The sequence below is a fragment of the Cololabis saira genome, chromosome 1, assembly GCF_033807715.1.
Source record: "Cololabis saira isolate AMF1-May2022 chromosome 1, fColSai1.1, whole genome shotgun sequence".
In the NCBI taxonomy this organism is placed as follows: Eukaryota; Metazoa; Chordata; class Actinopteri; order Beloniformes; family Belonidae; genus Cololabis; species Cololabis saira.
The window spans coordinates 23,084,385-23,107,494 of NC_084587.1; the positions used below are offsets into that span (position 1 = coordinate 23,084,385).

General features: G+C 39.3%; 1 protein-coding gene across 1 annotated transcript in view; it reads right to left on the reverse strand.

Annotated features, from left to right (window-relative positions):
• nr3c2 (nuclear receptor subfamily 3, group C, member 2) overlaps positions 1-23,110 on the reverse strand; it is a 90,020-nt gene that overhangs the window by 15,308 nt on the left and 51,602 nt on the right. Inside the window, exons 3-7 of the mRNA XM_061718415.1 lie at positions 22,089-22,216; positions 12,232-12,348; positions 7,619-7,960; positions 5,879-6,023; positions 1,075-1,205 (exon numbers count right to left, since the gene is read on the reverse strand). Coding sequence (XP_061574399.1) covers positions 1,075-1,205; positions 5,879-6,023; positions 7,619-7,960; positions 12,232-12,348; positions 22,089-22,216 — 863 coding nt within the window. The remainder of the gene's footprint in view (positions 1-1,074; positions 1,206-5,878; positions 6,024-7,618; positions 7,961-12,231; positions 12,349-22,088; positions 22,217-23,110) is intronic.

Here is a 23,110-nt window from a genome sequence, read left to right on the forward strand (position 1 = left end):
TGAAAAGCAGTCTTTTGGTAAAGGAAGTTGGGAGTTTCAATCCAAAACAGGAATATAACCATATTCACATGGTTATTGGAAATTCACACCAAACAACAACATGGAAAGGACACATGAGACTTTTGCTACAAATTTGAGCCTCCAGACCCAAGCCCACCTCTGTAGTGCTAAGCTACCATACTATAATAATACAAGTTCATACTTAACATTTGCTCTATATCTGAAATATATCTTGATAAAGTGTAAATGCATGTACTACGGCACAGGGAATATATTTTTACAAAAAAGTGAGCATTGTAAATGAGAAAAAAAGCATCTAAAGTATGAATGGACTTTGGGGAATGTTGGTACAATTTACATGGCACAAAATCAGAATCAGAGAAAATTATTTACATTTAAATTAAATGTTGCTAATAAAATCGCATGAACACAAATCAACAGATGACTACTCTTAACACTTGTGGATGACTGAAAACAATATTCAGTCCTGGAAAACAGTTAAAAGTGTGACTAGACAGAGGAATATAATTCCCATTTCAAGCCCATCACATAAAAATGTGTCAGTTCTTGTAAAGTGCTAATAATGGCCAACGTTTTTTTTTCTTTTTAAGCCATCTAACCCAATTTAGAAAAAGAAAATCTGCACTGGTGCACTCCCATACAATTGCAGCTGCTGACTTTTGAGCTGTGAGCTGTTAAAAACTCCCAACCACCTCCCCCCGCTCTGCCTACATTATTTCCATAAATAATGTCATGTTTTGACTACTCAGATTGTAGACCAATCTTCCACTTAGTGTCCGTCTGTCTGAAATGAACTTCAAACCAGAAAAGCTGTCATTGTTTTTTTTAAATCTTGTCTGTGTTTTAATATGCATTTTTGATGCTTTATGTTGATAAAGACAGTTAAGTGTTTAGAGCATTTGGATTTTTAAATTATTCCATTTTGTTTTTGTTCACACAAATTCTGTGGAAACAGCGCGGCATACAGTTTGTCGAATAGCAAGAAAGTGTCAGCAGATATATGTAGAGAGAATACATTTTAGCCTGTACTCCAGCCGGCGGCTCACTACCTACCTGTGCTGAGAAGCAGGAGAACCTTCATTGAGAGGAACTCGTCGTAGGTTAGCTGCAGACGAACAAACTCCTGGCTGACTTGTCTCATGCCCAGACACAGGTCATACATGGCCGACTGTCGCATACGGTCCCTGCCAAAAAGAAACATTTCAAGCTTCAGAAAATGCAGAATTTGTTAGGGCTACCAAAACTGTGTTTGGTCGGATTACATAAGTGCCAATCATCAGGCATAGACAGCTTTCCATTTATGCTCACTTCATTCACACCTTTTTTATCTTTGTCAAAACTAATTGGATTTCTCACTTTATTCCTCCCAAGGTAGTTCAGTCCTGTGGAACTGTTTCCACACGGTGCGGAGGAGGTACCTGTTTGTCTGGGGCAAGAGCAGAATACCAAATCTACCCAGATTGCAGAGCACTGCATACAGTATCACAACACAGATGCACCAAAACTAAAGACCACATAAGACTTCCTATTTAACCCTTGTCATCACAGAAATACCTATATAAAAGGGAATGTCGTTCCACATTAGTTTATATTATGAGCAATGGCGTATGCTCTGTCTGCCATTGCTCATAGTGTTATGCTACGTAGATGCAGCATGTAAACTACACATGCACATGTTTTCCAACCGGGAATATGCACAACAGTGTGTCTGCACGTGCTCTTTATGCCCTTATTTTTTCCCTTTCTTTCTTCTCCAGACATTTTATCAGTAAAATGATCTGGGTTACATCACATAGTTCACAAAAAACAGGAAAGAAACAGCAGAGGGAATAAAGCAGAAGCCAAAAAGAAATATGCTCTGCAAATGCCAAAGACTCTCTGGTATTGGATGCTGCTGCTATAAATTGCCATCATGTCAAGACTAAAGTGATTAAATGTAAGTGGTGTGCTTTGACCTTAAAAAAGGTTAAAGTTTTACCCCCAAGACATGGAAACCACATTATTACATTGGTGGGAAGAATGTCAGAGAAATAATTTTGATAGCAGCAAAACTAAATATTCTATATGGGGGTACCCGCAGCATCTGACTGAAAACCAATGCCTACATTTACACTATAGCATAAGACAAGCCCTTACTGTCTTTATTGTGCAGCTGTTGGCTTCACCAAATAACTGATAAACTGAGTAGTCTGACTGGAACTGTTTCCCTGTTGAGTATAGGCTACTGTGTATGTGAACAGTTTTGCAAAGTAAAGCATATTATCATTTGATACAACTTTGGACTAGAGTTTCTAAAGTCACCCCCCCTCTCTCTCCCTAACTCTCCTGAAATCAATTTTGCTGAATCACTGCCCAAAATGGGCTTCTGGTTTTGGGAAGGAATGAAAAAAGGCAGCAATCTCTCCTTCTCTCTCTCTTTCCTTTCCTCCCTTTCTCTCATTTTCTTGTATCTCTGCAGACCGGTCCTCTTCTCACTCCTTCTTTCACAGTTTCGAATGCTCTCTCCACTTCCAAGGTAAAAGATACAATAAAGAACATAAAACTCAGACCCAGTGAGACTGCGGGCAAAATTATTTTCCTCAGAAAAGCATGCTCAAAAAATAAGGAAGAAAATAAAATTAATTTAAAAAAACGCAACAAAAACAATTGTAAAATTCCATGTTTTGTTGTTTTTTTTAAACAATATAAAAAATGTATAAATGTGTGGAGACACCAGAAAAAGTGTAATTAGCGTCCAAACCTCTCAGTAGGTGGACCAGTGTGTATGAAAACTGAGCTGACTTTGTAACTGCACTGTAAAACAACATGTGTCTATTAAAGTTTTCTCCCCCAAAGGCATGTAGCAAGCTGTGTAAAACCACATAATTAGAGCATAATAATGTATACTTAATTCACTCTCATCAATAGAAAAAGTCATTTTGTACGAATTCAGACACTAACACCAGCCTTTAGCAAAAAAAAAACATCCCCAGTCTGCTCTGACTAGTCAACTTCACAAGTTTGAGCAGGTCCCACCTGACTTTCTGTTTCAGCTCTGATATCTGTGTTTACATTAAAGGTCACGGAGAAGGAGCATATAATTAGACAAAGCATTAGGTGCAAGATAAAAATACAATCTGTTATTGTTATAAAGGTGATAACATGGTCTAAAATATAATGAGCACCAATACAAATAAAACTGTTCTTCAATATTCTTTTGCAATAGATTGCTGCCTACAGTAGATGATTAATAGCGTAGAAGATATACCAAAAAAAATGCAAACATATTTGGTTTGCTGGGTACTTTTAGGTGTGAAGTGTTTGCTGTCTGTGTTCTTTTAAAGAAGCATTGTTTTGATTATATGTCTTTTAGTTTTTTTTGCTGAAATGGGCCTGAAATGATTGCCTTTCACCCACAGACAGCTGGGATTGGCTTCAGCAGATCCGTGACCACAAACAGGAAGAAGCAGGTATAGACGGATGGATGTTTTATTTTATTTTTGTTTCCGCAAAATAGACTTGCATTTCATATCTAAGATGCATACGTTTTGAATGAAACATAATGAAACAGTTGAAGTCTTGCCATGGCTTTAATATCAAATGGCCTTTTGATTTTGCGGTACTTTAATCAAAGACTGATTTCAGTCCTATAGCTGAGAAAGTGGAAACTCTGCAAAATAAATGTCTTGTAGTCATAGGCAAAAAAAAAAAAAAAAAGAGAAAATGTTTATGTTGTTCGGTATACAAGAGAATATTGTCACCTTCCCTGCAGACTAACTGTACTTAGCAAAGTTATGGACCCTTTTTGGATCTATATTTGACTTTGGTCATCAATAACCCTGAGAGCCAACTTGAGCACATTAATAACAAGCACTTTGCCCACAAAAAGAGACAAGAGGGATGGTCATGGCATCCAGGTGACATTGACAGAGTAGCCGGCATGTGACCAACATCGAGGCCACGATCAACAACCATTTCTGTCAGTGGGAGTGCATCTCTTAGGCTGCATTAAAGCATAGCACATGGAAGAAAAATAGTTTTACTCAATTGATGGTGGTGGATTATACAAAGTTATTAAAATAGCAGTTGCTTAATGAGAAAATCTGTTTTTCTCCAAAATCTGCTCAGTCGACTAATCAAATGACTTACAACTCTTAAAGAACTGTGATCATTCAACGATGTATTTAAATTAAAAATATAAAATGGGAACAAACAAAAACTCCTTGTTTTGTGTTCTCTAGAAAATATTTGACCAGGAATCAGTTAGAGAGGGTGAGGCTTAACATTATAGCCAAGGACATCCTTAAGACTGAAACTATGGAGGTCCAACATATGACCTCTTTGTCCAAGGACAAAGAGGTCACATCAACACCAACAAAACAGAATCAAATTTCCTGTCCAAGCGTGCTCAAATGTAGGGGTCAGGGAGGTGTAAACTGTCACATACACTGTCATGTTTTCACCTACAGTGGAAATAGCTGTGACTGTGTTTGATGTTTCAAAGTCTCTACTGAAGTTGCCACATAAAGAGCATAATTGGAGTTTATTAAGTTTGATTGAGGAATTATTTTGCAATTGATGGTCTGATTGTACCGGATAAATGCAAGGTACAGGGTTTACTTTTTTTTTTTTTCAAATTAGTCAGCTGTTTATACACAGTTGCATTTTCAATTGCTCTTTAATTTCCTTCAGCTCCACAGGGCACGCGAGCACATTTCCATGCAACAACCGGCATACTTGTGTGTAGCAGCCGTGTTTGATCGGCTTCATCCTCACAAAGTCTTTTCATAATCCAGTGGAGTGTTATGATGTTTGTACAAGTTAAAAACAAAAAATGAATTAACAAGCTCTACGAGGAGAAAACTTCCTCCACCCTCTGTAATGTTTGGGGACGCTTTTGGTGGGGCGGGTACTCCCCGCTGGGAACCACTAGATAAAAACACCCTTGTGTGGAAAATAACTGCTTTTAAACAAGCACCCACTGATACATTTTGCAGTTGTATTGCTCCTGTTTATTTATTTGGGACAAGCTGACCCACTGACTTTGAGTCATACAAGCTGTTAGTTGGAACTTTAAAACCTGGCCCTGATTGATCCGGTTCCTCTCCAGTAGAAACCCTACAGAGGTTTATATTCTGCACTTTGATTAATTCTATAACATTCAATTCATCAGTGGCAATGCACTGCAGCTCCAACCAGATTAAAGGCCCACATAGACTACTTTCCCTTTCCACTTGCCCTCCTGTTCATACAAATTAACATAGATCAAGTGGGCTGTTTGTGCTCCAGCAAGGCTTTGATCATCTCTGCCAGCGCATATAGAGCCATCACAAAGTACAAATGTACAGTTTCTCCTCATGCAAGGGCAGAACTCTGCTGCATGACTCTGACCTTGTTTAAACTATGTCGTGACATCCGGAAAGCAACGTCATTGCCACTAAAACTCATTCTGGTCTGACTAGCTTTCATTTATCTTAATGGACTGCTTAAAATAGCAGAGTCAGACGAAATGTTTAATCCTAAATTTACATGAGATGACTGACTGAAAATTGAAAAAGCGACTAACACTTACCGTCATTCCTGGCTGTTCAACCTATCACTGAGCGTTTAACAACAAATACAGCTTTTTAAAAATGTTTAAGGGGCATTGTTGTATGATAACCATCCTACAAGAGCATTTAAAATGAGATCAGGTGTATTTTATGAGAATCTACAGATTTGCATGTGCTTGGTATTTCGGTGCATTGAGCTGTAATTATAATTTTATGATAAATCAGCATTGCTAACTATTAAACATTAGGGCCCCTGCTAATTGTTAATACCCTGTGTTATTTCATAATGACAGAGTCATTTTGAAGATATGAAAGTGTAGACCTACTCATTAAAGACGAGATCGGGGGCAAAGTAGAGCATCTGTCCGTTTGTGTGTTTGTAGGAGCGCCAGCTGAGGCAAAAGGAGGACAGACACATCCATGAGTACTGGATCAGGGTGATTTGGTCCTCAATGGGCAGTCCCCGGAAACCTAACACACACAGATACACACGGCGCAGACAGGGATAAGAATGATGAAATGACAACATTGTATTTAAACGAAGTAAATAATTCTCATACACTGATTAATCAGATTTTAACTAAAAAGGAAGAAAAAAAAAAAGCACTGACTCGATTTGTTAACCTTGCAACTTTTGCTTGTTTACCAAAGCCCTTATTTCATGTGCCATTTATCTTTACTAAGGTGTGCATCCCGTGCCAGGTTTTGTCTTGAAACGATAACATTGACAAGTATTCACTCGGTCTTGCTTTATGTAAATCCCACTAGGCCTCGGGTTATTGGCGTGTTTTCTGTGAAGCTCCCAAAATAGAGTCAAATAGGAAACTTGCCAAACTCTCAATCAAACTCTGGAAAGAACATCCTCTTCATGCAAACAGAGGCCAACTGGGGACACACAAGTGACTTATCAAAGCGTGCCAACTATTTTTGTAGATATACATGTCAGGCTGCCAGACAAAAGTCATTTTATGAAGTAATATGTGTGGAAAAGGTATGTCAAACATCTGGCTTAAAAGTCTTAGGGGATTTTTGTGTAAACTATTGAATCCAACATGATTAATGGTGGATTTCTTTAAAGCGGTTTAGTGTAAACATCAGAAAAGTATGCCAAAAGAGTAACGTATGACTTTCCTTGAACATATAGTTGGTATTGACTTTGCTGGTCCATGCTGCCCTTCGTGTTAGCCCTGCCACATCCAAATGGAAACTGAATGCAGGTGGTGGCATATCTGAAAGTCGAAGGTACTTATTTTGACCCTTCTGTCTGGTTTCTATTTATACGTCCGGATGTGGCAAGCAGACACCAGGGCAGTATCAAATATTTGCAATACAGCAAATTAAACGGCCTCAAAGAGCTACCTGTGAGGCACCTTTCAATAAGTCTACTACTGACTGGCATTAAGGGGGAAACTTGTTTCTCCCTTTTCAAACACTATTTTCTCTCTTTGATGCTGTTTATACATAAAAATTAATGAGATGTATCGTCTGTCAAATTTAACATCTGACAACACTGATGTAAATTGATTCATTCTGGAATTCTTAATCTGTTTAATCGCAAAATAGGATTCATTTCTTAATCTAGTTGAGACTTTGAAGAATAAATTCCAGGCTTAAAATTAAAAGTGTGTACCCCGACAAAACTATCAGAGCTGCATTCTAAAAAGATCAAGAATTAAAATATAGATTATATTTTCTAACACTCAGCATATTACTTGATAGTTTTATAAATAACACTGACTTTTAATTGCATGCCAACAGTAAAGTGATAATACAGCATAACATTATAAATGTTTAAAAATGAACAACCTTTACATTTCATTGCAATAGATGTATAAAATTATCTGGAGCTGTTTATTGAGTTTTAAAAGCAAATCCTTTGAAAGACAACATAATATATAATACTACAACTGCATCTGTTACAAAGAGCCTTAAAAAAAACAAAACAAAAAAAAACGTTTTTCTCCTTTGCAAAAAATGTCTCGGGCACCTTTTTTTTTTATCTCTTCTTCAACTGCTCCACATAAACAGCACTTAAGCTTAAGCCCACTGCTCTGATGGTCACTAACCTGGAAGTACTTTGGCCCACTTCACCATGCGTACCATCTGCTTTCCAGCCAGGCGGTTAAGACTGGACAGCAAGTGGTCAGTCGTGTCAGGCTGTGTGTTGTCATAGCTAGAGTACACCTCCTCAGGCTCAATCAGCTCCAACACGCTGCAGATGGAGGGTGACAGAAAAGGTGTGACCACCCCGGGCCCGTGGGGCACCAGGGCACTGGCAGCGTTGGCATTCAGCTCCTTCTCCGAGGATAGGTAACCTCCTCCAACGCCACCTGTGGCAATCTGGCTATCTTTAGAGCTCTGCAGGTCCTCGCTGACTCCCTTCAGCTTCAACTTCTTGGACTTTCGTGCTGCAGGAAACAAAAATAAAAATCCCTTTTTTAATACTGTTGGGTTTTTACTTTCATATATGTAATCTATGATAACAGTTGCAAGCATTTAGTTCTGCTGTTGTTAAATATTTCATATCTAAAAAAGGTGCTGCAAAAGCATTTTTTCATATTTGTAAAGCAGCAGCATTTACTGACACTGTGTAAATACTGATTGCTAATTTTAGTTCACTAAAATATGACGGAATTGTCTTACAATCCCGTTTATCACAAAGTGTAACATTTTGCTTTAAAGGCCAATAAATAAAATTGAGACTGACATTGAAAGTAAACTTACAGACATCATTAAACAACAACCTGCCAACTCAAGCAAGCCAGGAAGAGAAACGCGAGATAGGACAGGGTGAGTACATTTCAAAGTAAAGGAGTTTCATTTCGTAATTTCGCTCAGGTTTTCCTGTATCACAATGTTGGATTCATTTTAACGCTTGGTTGATCACCATGGTAATGTGCTTCAACAAAGTTATCCATGTAATCAGGCACGCTTCTGACAATTCATTATTCCGTCTTTTTAATCCCAAGAAAAAGATTCTGCATTAAATAAACATGACTTCATGCTGTTCCATTATAGATTTTATATTACACAAGGTTAGTTAGCATCCCAAACAGATTTAAAGATGTTGGCTTTAAAAAAATCTGCATACCATGTGTTCAGCACATTTTTCAGATATATGGATGTTGTTAATGCCTGTACTTTTTCTGGACAAGTTGATAAAACAACCATCTTCAAATATCAATTCCAGTAAAATTTTGTTTACGAGCAGAAATATTACTCACTATCTCAATTTTTTGATCATGTAATTTGGCCTTATGACAATAGGAAAAAGTATCTCAACTATTTCTGATTTTAAAGTGATTTCAACTCATAGCTCAAATATCCTACAGTTATTAACAAAAACATAACAAATAAATGACCCTTTTTTATAATGTTCTGTTTATTTCTGAAATTATTTTAATTTCTTTGCCATTCCTTCAACTAATTAGTTTTTTCATAACCTTATTTTTTCCATCTTTAAAAACATTTTTTTTATGTTATATTCTGTTCAGTACTATAGAAAACTGTAAGGGGGAAAAAAAGACCAATCGGATCGTGAAATAACCATGCTGGACCACCCTGCAATCCTCTCCAAGAAAAGAACAGAGGCATCTTCTTATTTTATTGTCCTTATGTGATTAAATATTAGAATTATCAGTCTTAAATAACAGGAAATGTTCCATTATTTAGCTTCACTTTTCACTCTTTCATTTCAAACCATAATTAGTTGGAAACTGATAATGTTACCCCTAATCAGCAAATCTGGCTCTTTCGCGTGAAGATGTTTGCAGCCAGAGTTAAATAAAATCTGCTCATCGCCAGCCCCATGTAGTTATCCTGTTGAACCAAAGTTAGGACCGGTGACATACAGCAAACGGTTTTACAGTTGTTTGCTGTTACTTTAGAGCTGAACCTAGTGTCCATTTGAGGGCAATGGCAGTGTTTATCATGGTTGACTGTTAATGTTGTGCCAACTCCCAAAGATGCACCTTTACACCACCATTTCACCCATTTCAGAGTTTTTCAGTCAGGGTTCAGAATACTTTATAGCACAGAAACAGCGCTAGTTACAGTTTTTAACAACCTTATGGTCTTAGATAATGGATTAGTGTCCATTGATACCATAAATGGCAGCATTTTACTGAACAGGTTTGAGCATGTTATCAGGATTAAAGAGACAACACTAGGCTAGTTTAAATCATATCTATGTGACAGATTCCAGTTTGTTCATGTTAGTGAAATTTCTTCTGCACAGAAGAGGGTCTGTAACGGTGTCCCACAGGGCTCAGTGCTAGGGCCAATCCCAACAGTTTACACATGCAACCCTTGGGGAATATTATTCAAAACCACAGCATCAATTTCCATTGCAATGCCGATGATATGCAGCTGTATTTGTGTATGAACTTAGATGAAACAGAACCATTAGCTAAACTTCTGGCATGTTTCAAGGACATTAAGGCCCGGTTGTCCACAAACATGTTGCTCTTAAATTCCAGTAAAATTGAGGTTATTGTTTTTGGTCCCAAACACCTCAGGAATGGATTAACCTATTTTGCCCGGCAAATTACAACTGTGTGAAACCTTGGAGTTATTTTTGATCAGGATTTGTCTTTCAAACAGCATATTAATCAGGTTTGTAAGACATACTTTTTTCACCTCTGCAAGACTGACAGGATTAAGAGCCTCCTGTCCCGGAGTGATGCTGAAAAACGAATCCACACATTTTCAATTCAATTCAATTTCATTTATATAGTGTATATTACAATACAAGTTGTCTCTAGGGGCTTCCCAGGGCTCTATGCTGATGTGCAATCTGTGTGTTTACCTCCACCTCGTCAATATATATATGACTCTGTAAGATATCTACGAACATGCTGACCTGCAGTCCGATCCTCTGACCACATAAATGTCTGCTGTCCAATCCTGTTTATATTGCTGTCTCTGTAGTACACCAACTGTATCAGTCATAATATGACTTCATAAAACTCTTATTGTAGTTCTCCAGCTAATGGATAATTGCTACAAATATATTCTGCCTTACACATATATTTGTGCTTATCCTCTTTGTCTTATCTCCCTTCTCTTTTCCTGCTCTAACCGGCCGGCTGTTGGCAGGAGGGTCCCCCTCATGAGCCAGGTCCTGTTCAAGGTTTCTTCCCTCTTAAAGGGGGGTTCTTCCCTGCCACTGTTTGGCTTAAAGCTTTTTCTCCCACCAGGGGAGTTCTTTCTTTTACTTGCCATTGTTTATTTTAATATTTGCTTGGGATGCCATGGGTCTCTGAAAAGTGATTAGAGACATTTCCGATTGTAATAGACGTTATGTAACCAAAACTGAACTGACTTGAATTGAATTAGATCATCAGTGGTACTGGTACTTTGGCCTAAACAAACATACTGTTGGCACTCTGTTCTTAGCTTGAGAGTAATGCATCCTTTTTATATTTTTGGTCGTCTAAAACATATAGAACCACTTAAAACTGTGGAAATATCTGTCATAAATTCACACTGCCAGGGTTTTTACGTACAGACCACTGGCCACTAAACACATAATGTTCTGAACTTGTCCACTTGAAGACGGAAGCACATTTACTGTGCTTTGTTGTACTACTGCACATTAAAGCCAGCAATGGCTTGCTACTCCTAATGGGACCATTTGTAAACATATGCTGCAGCCAAATCCAAGGCTGAAACGGATGCAGGCCGGAAAAAGTTAAAGAAAATGCTTCTTTGGGATTAATATTCCAGACCAAGACCCATTTATTAGATTATGTTTTGACCTGATCTGTGATAAACATTTTCTCACATGTATAATGTAGAAAACTGCAAACCTTGAAAACTATTTTTACTAATTGATGACTTAAAAGTTAGAAATATTCAGAATTGATCATTTCAAGCACCAAAAATGTTATGTGAGTGGTTAGATAGCCTAGAAATCTCTAAAAATACGTAGTAATAATTTCAAGGTTTGCCTCATTCTTCTTTATTTTCCCTACGCTCACATGAGCACAGGGTCCTTAGCCTTTTTGCGCAGCAGTTTTAATGGACGTTCGTCAGCATAACTCCACGCTGTAGTTCTCGACACAGATTTCTCAAAGTAGTTTGAACACAGGACTCCAGATTAGGCTTGCACACCTTTATATAATGACATTCTTTCAGATTTCATCATGTATTTTAATTATTTTACACTATTGAAGGGAGAAATATGTGAATCCCTTTCAATATTTGATGAACACTGTTTTAAATAATCAGCTCAGTGATTTTCTCACTGCACCACCTCTACAGTGGTAGGTTTCACTGTTTTGGATGGTGCAAAATCAAAATAATCTTTATGCAAGTACATTCCTAAATACATTTAGTAATCATTGGTGGGTCATTTGAGACTTTACATTGTGTGCTGAAAACCCTGGGATGTATGTTAACCAATGAAAAGAAGTTGTGGAGCAATATCATCTCTTCTTTTTCCTATTTGAGGCACGCGTATGCTCTAAACTGCTGCAGATGCATTAAGGATATTATTCGTAGATATACTTTATAAATGCAAACATTCTAGGGCTCAGCAGCTCTGGGTCTCTTGTGACCACAGCTAGATCTGCTTTTTCCATATATATCACGTTGTGCAAGCAGAGTGAAACAAGCTTAAGTGCAGCTTCACAGACATGTGAGTGGGCAAATTTGAAATGAAGGGGTGACACCTCACCTCCAAGATTCATCCCAGCCTGGAGACACTTCCGTACACGGCATGCTGGACAGTTTTTTCTTCGAATTTTATCAATGATACAGTCATTTCTCCCAGCACACAGGTAGTTGTGCTGACCTAAAGGAAAATGAGACACAACATTTGTCAGAGGTGGTTGCACATCCTTTACTGTTTGACTTCAGACAATAATGAGATTTAAAAGGTAAAACAAGGAGATAAGAGCTGCAAATGTCAGATATTTCATGATTATTGGGGAAAAATGCTCTCCCTTTCCACATTCTATGACCACTAGTGTATAATAAAGTTAGTAGCATGAGGGCTTTGGTGGAACGAGGACACTGGCTGCAGCTCCGCTCTTCCTGACAGTGATGCTAACATGGTGAGAATCCCTCCTGCCTCCTGCCTAGCCCTCAGCTAAACCCAATGATCTCCCATTTCAGAGAGCTTCCTTCCGCTCCACTAGCTCTTCACTGTACAGCTCCCCTTCTCGTCCTCCTCCTCCTCTTCCCCCTCCACTCTTCTCCTTCTCCACGACTGTGTCTCCATCCCTCTCTTTCCACACGTCCACCAGCCTCTGAGCACCGTACGCCCACACACAGACAGGCTCATGCTCATGTACACATACAGTAATTCACTCTCTTGCTCTCATATGCACACATGCATGAGGGCACACACACATGCCGGGCTATTTGGGGAAAAAAAAGAACATTGAATCTGTTTCCACTAGATAATTCACATACATATCCACAACAGAACACAGATGGAGCGTCACAGTGAGGCGGTGTGACCCTGATGACCCTAATGTACGGCTTACTTTCCTTAGGGCTGAGGTCTGTGTGTGTGCATACGACATGCAGATGTTTGCACATTAGTGAATATTAATGCATGCTTGTTTCATGATGTTTGCTCCTTAACTCATACAATTCCTGGCACTGTCTCCATGTCAGTTTTTTAGGTCCATGCTTGAAGGTTTGTTTGTGTTTCCATGCAGATCCCCCCGCCCCCCGAAAAAAGGGAAATAAAGTAGGTTCTGCGCAATATCTGCGTTGCATCTACGGAACAGAATTCATATCTGTGTGGAGGACTGAGCAGAAGTTGTTTTCTGAGCGAGCAGGAGTAGTGCACAGTGTGTCTGTCTGGCTGCTGCCAAAAGCCAAGAAACCGAGCTGCAGGAGGAGAGGCAGCAGCTGTAGCCCCACCACTATTTCTGGCTAAATCACATGACCGTTACATAAGCCCATTTTTCTTGCTCTAAAAAACAGTAAACTGCGACACAGGAAACACAATGCAGCCACCCCCCCCACCCCCCACAGCGTGCACACACATGCATATGCAACACAAACACCACACACACACACACACACACACACACACACACACACACACACACACACACACACACACACACACACACACACACACACTTGTGCTCGGATAGGCCAGACCAAATGGCAATTCAGAAAAGTCTGGAGCTTTGCTGTCAACTGCTTTGCACATTCTCATGAATCTTGTTAATTATTGTCAGAGTGAAATACACTTTATGAAACAGACAAAGTGATGTGCATGTGATGGGGGAGAAAGTGTGTGTGTGTAATTTGTTTATTTATGCACTGTGTTTGCACACATTCACAGGGCATGTTTACCTCTGAATATATGCATTCGCTTATCAACTTAGCAAGTGTCAGGCTTACTGATAAATGTCACTTATTAAGTCCTGTGTCGACCCCCCCTCCCAAAAAAAAAAAACAATAAATCTATATATATATATATATATATATATATATATATATATATATATATATATATATATATATATATATATATATATATATATATATATTTCATAACTTATGATAGGGGTTGTTTTGTTGATTGGTATTTTTGATGCGCAGATTCTAAAATATGATCACAGTTTTTTTCTTTTTTGTCTAAAAACATTGGATAAAGCCAAACATAGTATTCCTGAGATGCTGCAGAAAATCCTAGATCTTTGTAGGAACTGTGCTGGAGTGTAACTGTACACAGAAGCACCAGGACTTCTTTACAGGAGTTCCTCACATCTACTTTTAGCCAATGATCTCACAATCTGGCAACGACCTGTCGAGTGATCTCTATTGTCCGTCAGCCTCAGTGTACATCAGCTACGAGAACATTCATGTGAAAAGGAAATACCATTTCCCACGGAGACCTCACTTTAACAAAAGTCTGGACCGCAGTCCTTCAGTCACTGGGACAGATACAATACATCTGCTTTCAAAAAATAACAAGGCGGCCTTAACCTGACATGTGTAAACAGCCACTGCAACAAATGGTCAGATGTCCGTTTGTGAAACTAGCCTCTCAAATACAGCAGCTGACCCACAATAATGACTCTTCAGTGACTCTGACTGGCATTTGGCAGCGGGTGCGATGCACTTACTGTAGTTACACGCTGGCAGCCCTGACCTGAGATAGCATATATTTAAGAGATGTGATCATGAACTATTGCCATTTGATTGTCCAGTAGCATTTGACATATAATGTCAGCATCAATGTAGTTCAGAAGGATGCAAATCTGCTGCTTCACTTCTTTGGATAACACACAAACTGCTTTGTTGGATCAAGTTCTGGACGATTATGTTTCCCTGTCAGGATCATTACAAACAGATACTTCAGAAGTTAACATAGAGTGCATTTTGTTTGGTAATGTCTTCTCTCCTATAAGTTTGCAAAGATATTTCCCTTCTCATCCACTTGCTCTGCACATAATGCCTCCAGTCATCTTTCAAGTCTAAGTGCAATACGTGAAAATTTGCTATATAAAAAGATGCTATCTGCAATATTCATGAAAGAAGTTGTCTCATATACACCTATGTTGAAAAAAACAACTTTTTTTTTCTTTTTATATTTAATAAATCCTAAAGGGAGGGCAAGTGCAACCATATTTCTTCCAATACCTTCACAAGAGAACTGTGTATATGGTCAAAACAAAGCAACTGATTTTGTAGCACATCATAATGTTATGTCATGACATTGTGCTCATACTGTATCTTTAAAAAGAAAATACAAAAAAACAGACCAATCACCGGATAAGACACTGATAAAGCCCATCAGATTGGCACGGCTTATTTGGTTGAACACAGGAGGTGTAGCCCATGTTGATGTCAAAGAACAAAGGTATCACCAGGGAGCAGGAAGAGATGGAGATCAGATTATAGCCGCTGGGGAGGCATGCAGGTCAACCCAGGCCAGAGGAACTGACGGCATAGAGGAAGTAGTGTGAGTTATGTCATCACCCGTGCATCAATCATGTGGTGTATGTTTTACTGTTGTAAAAGTTTTAACAGGTAGGGAAAATGCTGGACACTGCAGCGTTACCTCGACAAGTCACATATTCTGTCAGTAAGTAGAATATAAGCTGCACCGTCAGTAACAACCTACCAGATTCATTTATCATGAAGAGATGGAAAACATCTGCCTTTCCAGCATTAACTCTTTCATTTCTAGTATAACATCTTGCACAGTTGGGGCAAAGATGGGTGCAAAGAAAACCCCAGTTTATCACTTTAGCAAATGTAAAGCAAGGAATGCAACAAGGACTAATCACTTTTTCTGACAACACTGAAGTGACTACCAAGTCAAAAACCAATATAAAACTTGAACTTGTCACTTTTCCTTGGGTCCACAGACATCTAAAAACATGTCCTCCGGTAAGCAGTTCAAATTTGGACGGTTCAGAAGATATCATATTAAAATACAATATCAGCCTCCCCATCTTCATCCACACCCAACTTCAACTTCAAAACACGATACACATCCTGACTTGTTTTTTTTTTATTCAACAATTTCTTATATCTTGATAAGTCAATCTGATTTCTTATCGATTTTGATATTGATTCTGATTTTATATTTGTTAATAAAACATCATCAATATAGCTACAGCAGAGAAACCTGCATTTGTTAAGTGCCGGGCATAAAAGCGATTGCTTTTACCATTCAACTCTAAAAACTTCTCCTGCTTATCTCTGAAGGATAAAATGCATAACTCAGTTCTGTAAATGTACCGAGACTGCTTCAAGTATGACCCTTCGCAGCTTTCTCTGATTGAAACACCTCTTAGCGAAACATAAAGCAAAAGAGGAAAAAGAAAACAACGCCCATTTGTTCCTAACAAAACCCTAGAGGACTGGTCCTTCTCCCGCACGTCTGCTGTGTCATGGTCCAAGTTAACTTGAGGCTTTTTCTCTGCACAGCAACATTTTAAGAGGCATTTATGAAAGTAGCTTCCCCGTGCTGTTGTTGTTGCAGCTACTGACGACTGACGGCTCCTGATACGCTGTTCAGCTTTGGCTTGCGCCGTCACTGTTAATGGACTGAAATGTCTCCAGATTCTGTGCATAGTTTATGCCCGGAATATTATGTACTGCTATTGTGCAGATTCGCCAATAAAGTCAACATTACCTGCTCCTGAAGGACTAAATGTTTTATTGATAGTAGTTTTGTACTTAATCCTCAACAAGTCTCTTTTGAAATCACTTATTTGATGTTCCTTTCACTTAACTGCCTGTTTGCTGCCTGAAATGCAAAAATAGATGTGTATTAACAACAAAAAGGAATTTGATGAAAAAAAACCTGTAAAATATCTTGGTTTAATACTGTCTACTAAGAAATAAAAACAAAGCATGTGAAACAATCCCTCTACTACTGATTTGCCGTTGCGTTGTTTATTGCGTGCAGTTTTTGATCAATATCTGATCTGAGGCAAGTTAGAGCTGGGGACTGAACAACCCTGCTAAATAGCTTGTCTCCATCTGTTGTTACATGAGCCTCTTGCACACACACAACCTGAAGCATTTAGGCACCGGGGGGAGGCCTTTACTACTCCCATCGTAGCTGAAAAACATATGATTGGACAATGGAGCTGCCAGTCCAAACAGAGACCGTGCAAGACATGTCCTCAGACAACCTTTTCCACAGGGCCAGAAACAAAGAGGAGGTTCTCAGATTGACTCGACTGCCATGGAAACCATGACTCGGTCAGATTGTAGAACAAAATGAGGCCATGATAAAGTTCACTTATGTTTCAGTTTCGAGTGTAATGTGCTCAGTTCAACGAGAAAACAGCTAAAAGCAGGGGGTCGAGCAGTATTGTGAGGAGTAGACATGCCAAGCCACTGATGACATATGAAGTATAAGCTGGTGCTGAACTCCTGAAATGTGCAACACATGGAGTCGTTTATTGAGTGCAGCTGCCTTGAATCAACAAACTTGTCTTTGGTGGTGTGGATACAGGAGAGAGACACATATGAATGGATTCAAGATAGATGTTTAAATAAATGGAAACGGATGCATGCTGCGTATATATATATATATATATATATATATATATATATATATATATATATATATATATATATATATATATATATATATATATATATATATATATATATATATACGGTGACCACTTAAAGCAATTGACACTACTTGATTAGCGCTCATGCTTGTGGATTTTATAAATATTGTCGTTTCACCATCACACACACATTTACAAACCAATTATACACTGCGGATGCTTAAGAGATCAGCAGGAGTGTAGAGTCGATGTGCAGACCGGAGGAGTCAGTGACTCACCCACCAGTTCCTGGATTAGCGAACTACCTGCTCAATATCCTGATACACAACAGCCCCAAGTACTGAGAAACTCATGGATTTCATTTAATTTGTTGCATGTTTGCAAGAGACAGCTGAGTCAGCGATAGGAATACAATTTCCAAACCTGCGAGCTTCACAGAAACACGGAATTACAATCGTTAAATGTAACAGTAAATATGAGTTGTTTGGCTTTATTCAAGAGGTTTAAAAAAATTGATGGCATTTACTGTTCCATTTTCAAGGCCTCAAACGTGTTTGGACAAGTGACTGAGAAGAAGTTAGCTGGCCATATGGTCCCTTTCCTCATTACTTCGTGATAAGTGAAGCAGGTAGAAGGTCTGGAGTTCACGTCTGATGTTGCGTTGGCATTTAGCAGCTGCTTGACAAGAGCCGCTAATATGAAGTCCAAGGAGGTTTCAATGCGAGTGACACATACTGCAAAAGCAACTCAAGACTTTCTGAAGGCAAAGAAATGAAATATTCTTGAATGGCCAAATCATATATCTGATCTCAACCCAAGAAAGTGTGCTTTTAAGTTCCTGAAGGCAGAGGGGCCTGCGGATAAGCAGCACCTGAAAGCATCTCCGAGGAGGAGACTCCCAGGAGAGGCCCTGGGCTCCAGACTGCAGACAGTCATTGACTGCAAAGGATTTTCATCCAAATATTTAAAACTATGGTTATATTTACATTTTTTTTGTCTTTAATTCCTCCTTAAATGCTATGTTTTTGACAACCTCTTAAAAAAAAAGAAAAAAAGGAAAAGAAAATCAACACTACCTGCCACCACTGCCTTTGAGGATAAATAAAGCAGATTTGAATTTGATTGAACTGAACTGTGTCATTGTCCAAACAAACGTGTATAGACACTTAACTGTCTATACACGCAGTACGTGCATCATTAGTGTGTCAGTGTGAGACCCCCCTTTGCTTTCTTCTAGGTACACTTGTACGTAGTTTTTGAAGGAACTCAGCAGGGAAGATTTTCAAACATCCTACTGTAGATAACTAACCACAACTCTTCAGTGGCCAGGTAGGTTGCCTGGAATCCCTCTGTTCAGAGAACCTCTGACTTTGTCCTCTGCTGAACCCAGATGAAACGATGCTGGTTGGTAAGCAAACACCTTATGTTGAAAACCTTTTAATCTTTGCATCTGCTTAACCGTTTTTGAATACCATCCATCCATCCATCCATCCATCCAACTCCTGAAGGTTGGACCCTCAGCTGGCAGGGCCTTCTGGTCGTGGAATAAAATTAAAGGGAGTGAATATATCCGTCCCTTTGAGTAAGACTGTAAGAGAAAAGACTTGGACAGTAAAAGGCCCCGCTGGCAAAATAAATATTCCAAACAGACGGTCTAAATTTACATAAAAAATGTGAACTTCAAAGAACTGTGCCCAGGTCCAGTTATGTGAAAAAGAAAGAGCCATCTAGGACTGACTTGTCTGATTCGGATAAAGGAGAACAAAATCCTCCACAATCAGAGAATTTCATCTGATTTGTTGATGACTGCAGAATGCTAAACAGCTCTGTAGTAAAGGGCCATGAGCCTGTTAATGGTCTAATGAGCTACAGCCGACTGAAAAGTTGCGTCCCCTGAGGCGGGCTCTGCCAAAAGAAATTAAGCTTGGGCTGGATTATTCCCCTTGTACAGATGCCCACTCTCTGCAGTCTTCTATTATACCTCGCATGCCAAGTCGAACTTTTGTAACACTTTGAGAGAAAAGCGGAGGAGAAGGAGGGGCAAATACTGGGGAGGGGAGGAGTAGAACGTCTCCTCACGTCCTAGCTTACACCTCTCTGACGCTCACTGCTGACACATCACTTTCCATCCCTCTCCTTGTTACTTACTCCCTCCCACGGCTCCTCCTCTCTTTATCTCTCTGTCTGTCTGACTTTTTCTTTGTCCTTCCTCCCCTCCTCCCTTGCTGTATCTGTTTTCACTGTCCTCTGCCTCCCTTCACTTTGCAAAATCCTTCTTGCACTATTTCCATCCTTTGCCTCACTTCTCTTTCCTCTCTCTTTCCATCTCAGCAGCAGCTGTGGAGGGGTCAAGTAAGGCAACGCTCACATGCAGCACTGTTGACATCGCAGCACTGCATGGGTTGCTTTTATAGTTTGCACAGTCGCAGTTGTTTGGCAGGAGGGGATCGAGGTGTACACTGAGTGAAAATCATGTCAAAATTGAAAATGAAGTGGAAATTATAAAAGGGCACAGCATTACACAAAAAGTGCAATCAGTGAGTCATTTCCCGCAGAATATTAGGAGAGACAAATGTGGTTTTAGTGCTATAATTACACAGACGTGAGCGCTGATCGGCGCCTGACCAGGCGAGCACTCTCGCTCAAAGTCAAATCGTGCACATCTTCCTCTAGATCTCTGCCAGGCAGGTTTGAAGCAAGAGCAACGGCATGACTGATTCGATAACCCCAGACACGTAGTCTGGTTTCATGTCTCTGCAACGACAATGTGTAAATATCATGAAATACAGGAGCACTTTGATTAAAATTGAGTGCAATTCCTCCAACGGTCAGGATAAAACCTCCAGGGCTCAATGGCTGGCTAGCGATAGCTGTTTTTTTTCCTTCCTTGCCTGCGATGGGTCTTTAAGAGTGTGTTTTGCATTCAAACACTGATCTAAATGAGTTAGGCCAAGGCCTCAGGCAACGGGCACAACATGAAAAGCACATTATGACGGTGGCTGACTTTCCCCAAGCTAAATATAACATAAAGCGCTGCTGCTGGAGACTTACCTTCTCCTTTTCCTCCTCCCCTCGTTCTGAATTTTGTTCCAGATCTCACACTTCATAAAAGCACTGCTCGATTTTAGTGATTTTAATTATCTTTTGGAAATAAATAAATATGCAGGTTATCGACTGAGATTTAACGGTAGTTAGCTGCATGTATGGCAACATCAATAATTGTTTAGAACCTTTAGAATAAAAATGAGCTACAAGCTGAGAAAAATAAACTGATTTGGTGCTTGCAACGACATGCTTAGCTGAGTGAGCTTCTCAAATTCAACTGAAGGCCACTGGAAGTCAAATTTGGCAAGATGGGGTGAAACTGTGAAATAAATTAGAAAAAGAGAATATCTCTGATAATAAAATCGTACAAAAAATGAAATTTTAGGATTAAAACCGGGGTTGGGTGCAAAATATATATAAAAAACAAACATAAAAAATGAATAAAACATACTTTTTCATATTTTTGTATTTGGACAAAATGTTTCAAAGGGAACACAAGGGCGTTGTGGTTTGGTGGTTCACATTGTTGCTGCAAAGTTTGAAAGTTAATGGTTTAAATCTGGGCTAGGGCTTTTCTGTGTGGAGTCTGCATGTTCTGGTGTTGCATGTGCAGATTGTTGATCCTAAGTTGGCCCTGCGAGCGGCTCCGCAGCCCCCTGACAGCTGGAAGAGGCTCCAGACTCAGTTGGAGATAAGCTTTAAACTAGCATACAACCAAAGCCAGTCTGTTATGTCATGTCGTTGACATCTCAGAGAGCATTTTAGCATTTTTAAACTACAAACTACAAAGCACATTAAGTATTTCGATACAAGATATTATGTAGGCTATATTTCTATCCTTAAATACAAGTATCATAAATGCTTCTTATTTTTGATAAAAAAAATGATGTTACATGGGGGAAAAAATCACAAATATCCAAAGGATATTCATTTTGTCTGTTACCATATGTTTGTGAGGAGAAGGAGCATTCAACAGCATGAGTCACATTGTCTCCTGCTGTGTCTGAAACCCCTTTGGTTTGTTGATGAAACACACTTTTCCTGCAAATTGTCCTTGATAACATGATGTAAAGTTCTTGTAAAGTCTCCGCTTTAATCTCAGAGAAAGTCCAAATGTGCAAAGCAGATTTAGGATGTCATATAGATATGTCAACTGGAGTTTCAACATAGGATGTATTTTTATTTTTATTTTTTATTTTCAGCAACAATAAAATCATGTTAGCCAAAACAATCAAACACATTGTCACAAAAGAAAACAAGTAGGCAAATAAACAAACACCAAGATAGCAGCTTCACACCCAGCTTCTGCTCTTTAATCCAATACTTTTACACAATTTGTTGAGTTTATTCAAAATGCTTTTTTTCTTTTTTTTTTTTTATTCCAAAACCTACTGTGTTAAACTCTCTGGGTTAGCCAAAAAGGTCCTAGCGGACCAAACAGTCTTCTTTAGTGCATGAACATGTGATAACGCTTTACCTTCAACGGCTCTCTTGAAGAAGACTTTGCAGCTTCCACACGTCACAACCCCGTAGTGACACCCTGATGCCTCGTCTCCACAAACCAGACATACCTTGGCCGTAGAGGAAGGTTGTCTCAGCGGCGAGCTGAAAGGACACACACAAACAATTTCAGATTGGACATAAATTAAGCAGGAATTTTCAAAAAGTCAACAACAAATCCAAGCCCGACTGCCACTTCCCTGACTGATGTACATTGTGAAACTCATTTTTACAATCCACTGACAGTAGCAGCACGATGTGGCGAGTCATAAAGATGTCTGCAGAGCAGGGGAGGAGGGCTTTGCAATCCTCTGATTTACAGCTCCACTCGGCTTACAGAGATGACACTGACAGAGTTATAGAGGAGATTATTTAAATTCAATAAGCAGTGAGACAGAGAGCAGGATGTCAAATTGAAGCAGAATGCAAACCACTTGCCCCCTTCTCTAGCATGAAATGTGTGGGGTTCTGGAAAAAGTGTTGAGTGTGGGGGGGGGGGGACGGGACTAAAATAACAAAAACCATGACAGAGGAAAAGTCTGTAAAGTTAAAAAGGCATGAATGGGGCCTGACAAGTGCTTTACTGTGAGTTACATGCCACGTTGTTTCAATCAACAACGAGCAACAGTCGAAGCAACAGAACCGATGACAGTCTGCTCCATTTTCGCCTGATCCAAAGCTTTGTTTACTTTGGCAACATTGACCTCTTTCGCCACTGAATGATTCCAACAATTACATGGCCATTGAAGATCAGGATGAACAGCGTGTCCTTACCAATGCAGCGCTAAATGGGAGAATTAGTTCCTGCAAATGAGACCTGTGGATCATGGTGATGAGTGTCTGACTTAAGGTAATCTATTATAAAATAAGGCAGTAAGAGGAAGATAGCCAAAGCGCTTTGCTACTGAGCTTAAGGAAATGCAAAAAAACTTGAAACGGCCATTTTCACCAACAAAGAGTAAGTCACCTTTTGGTTCACAACCTACATATATGTTTTTG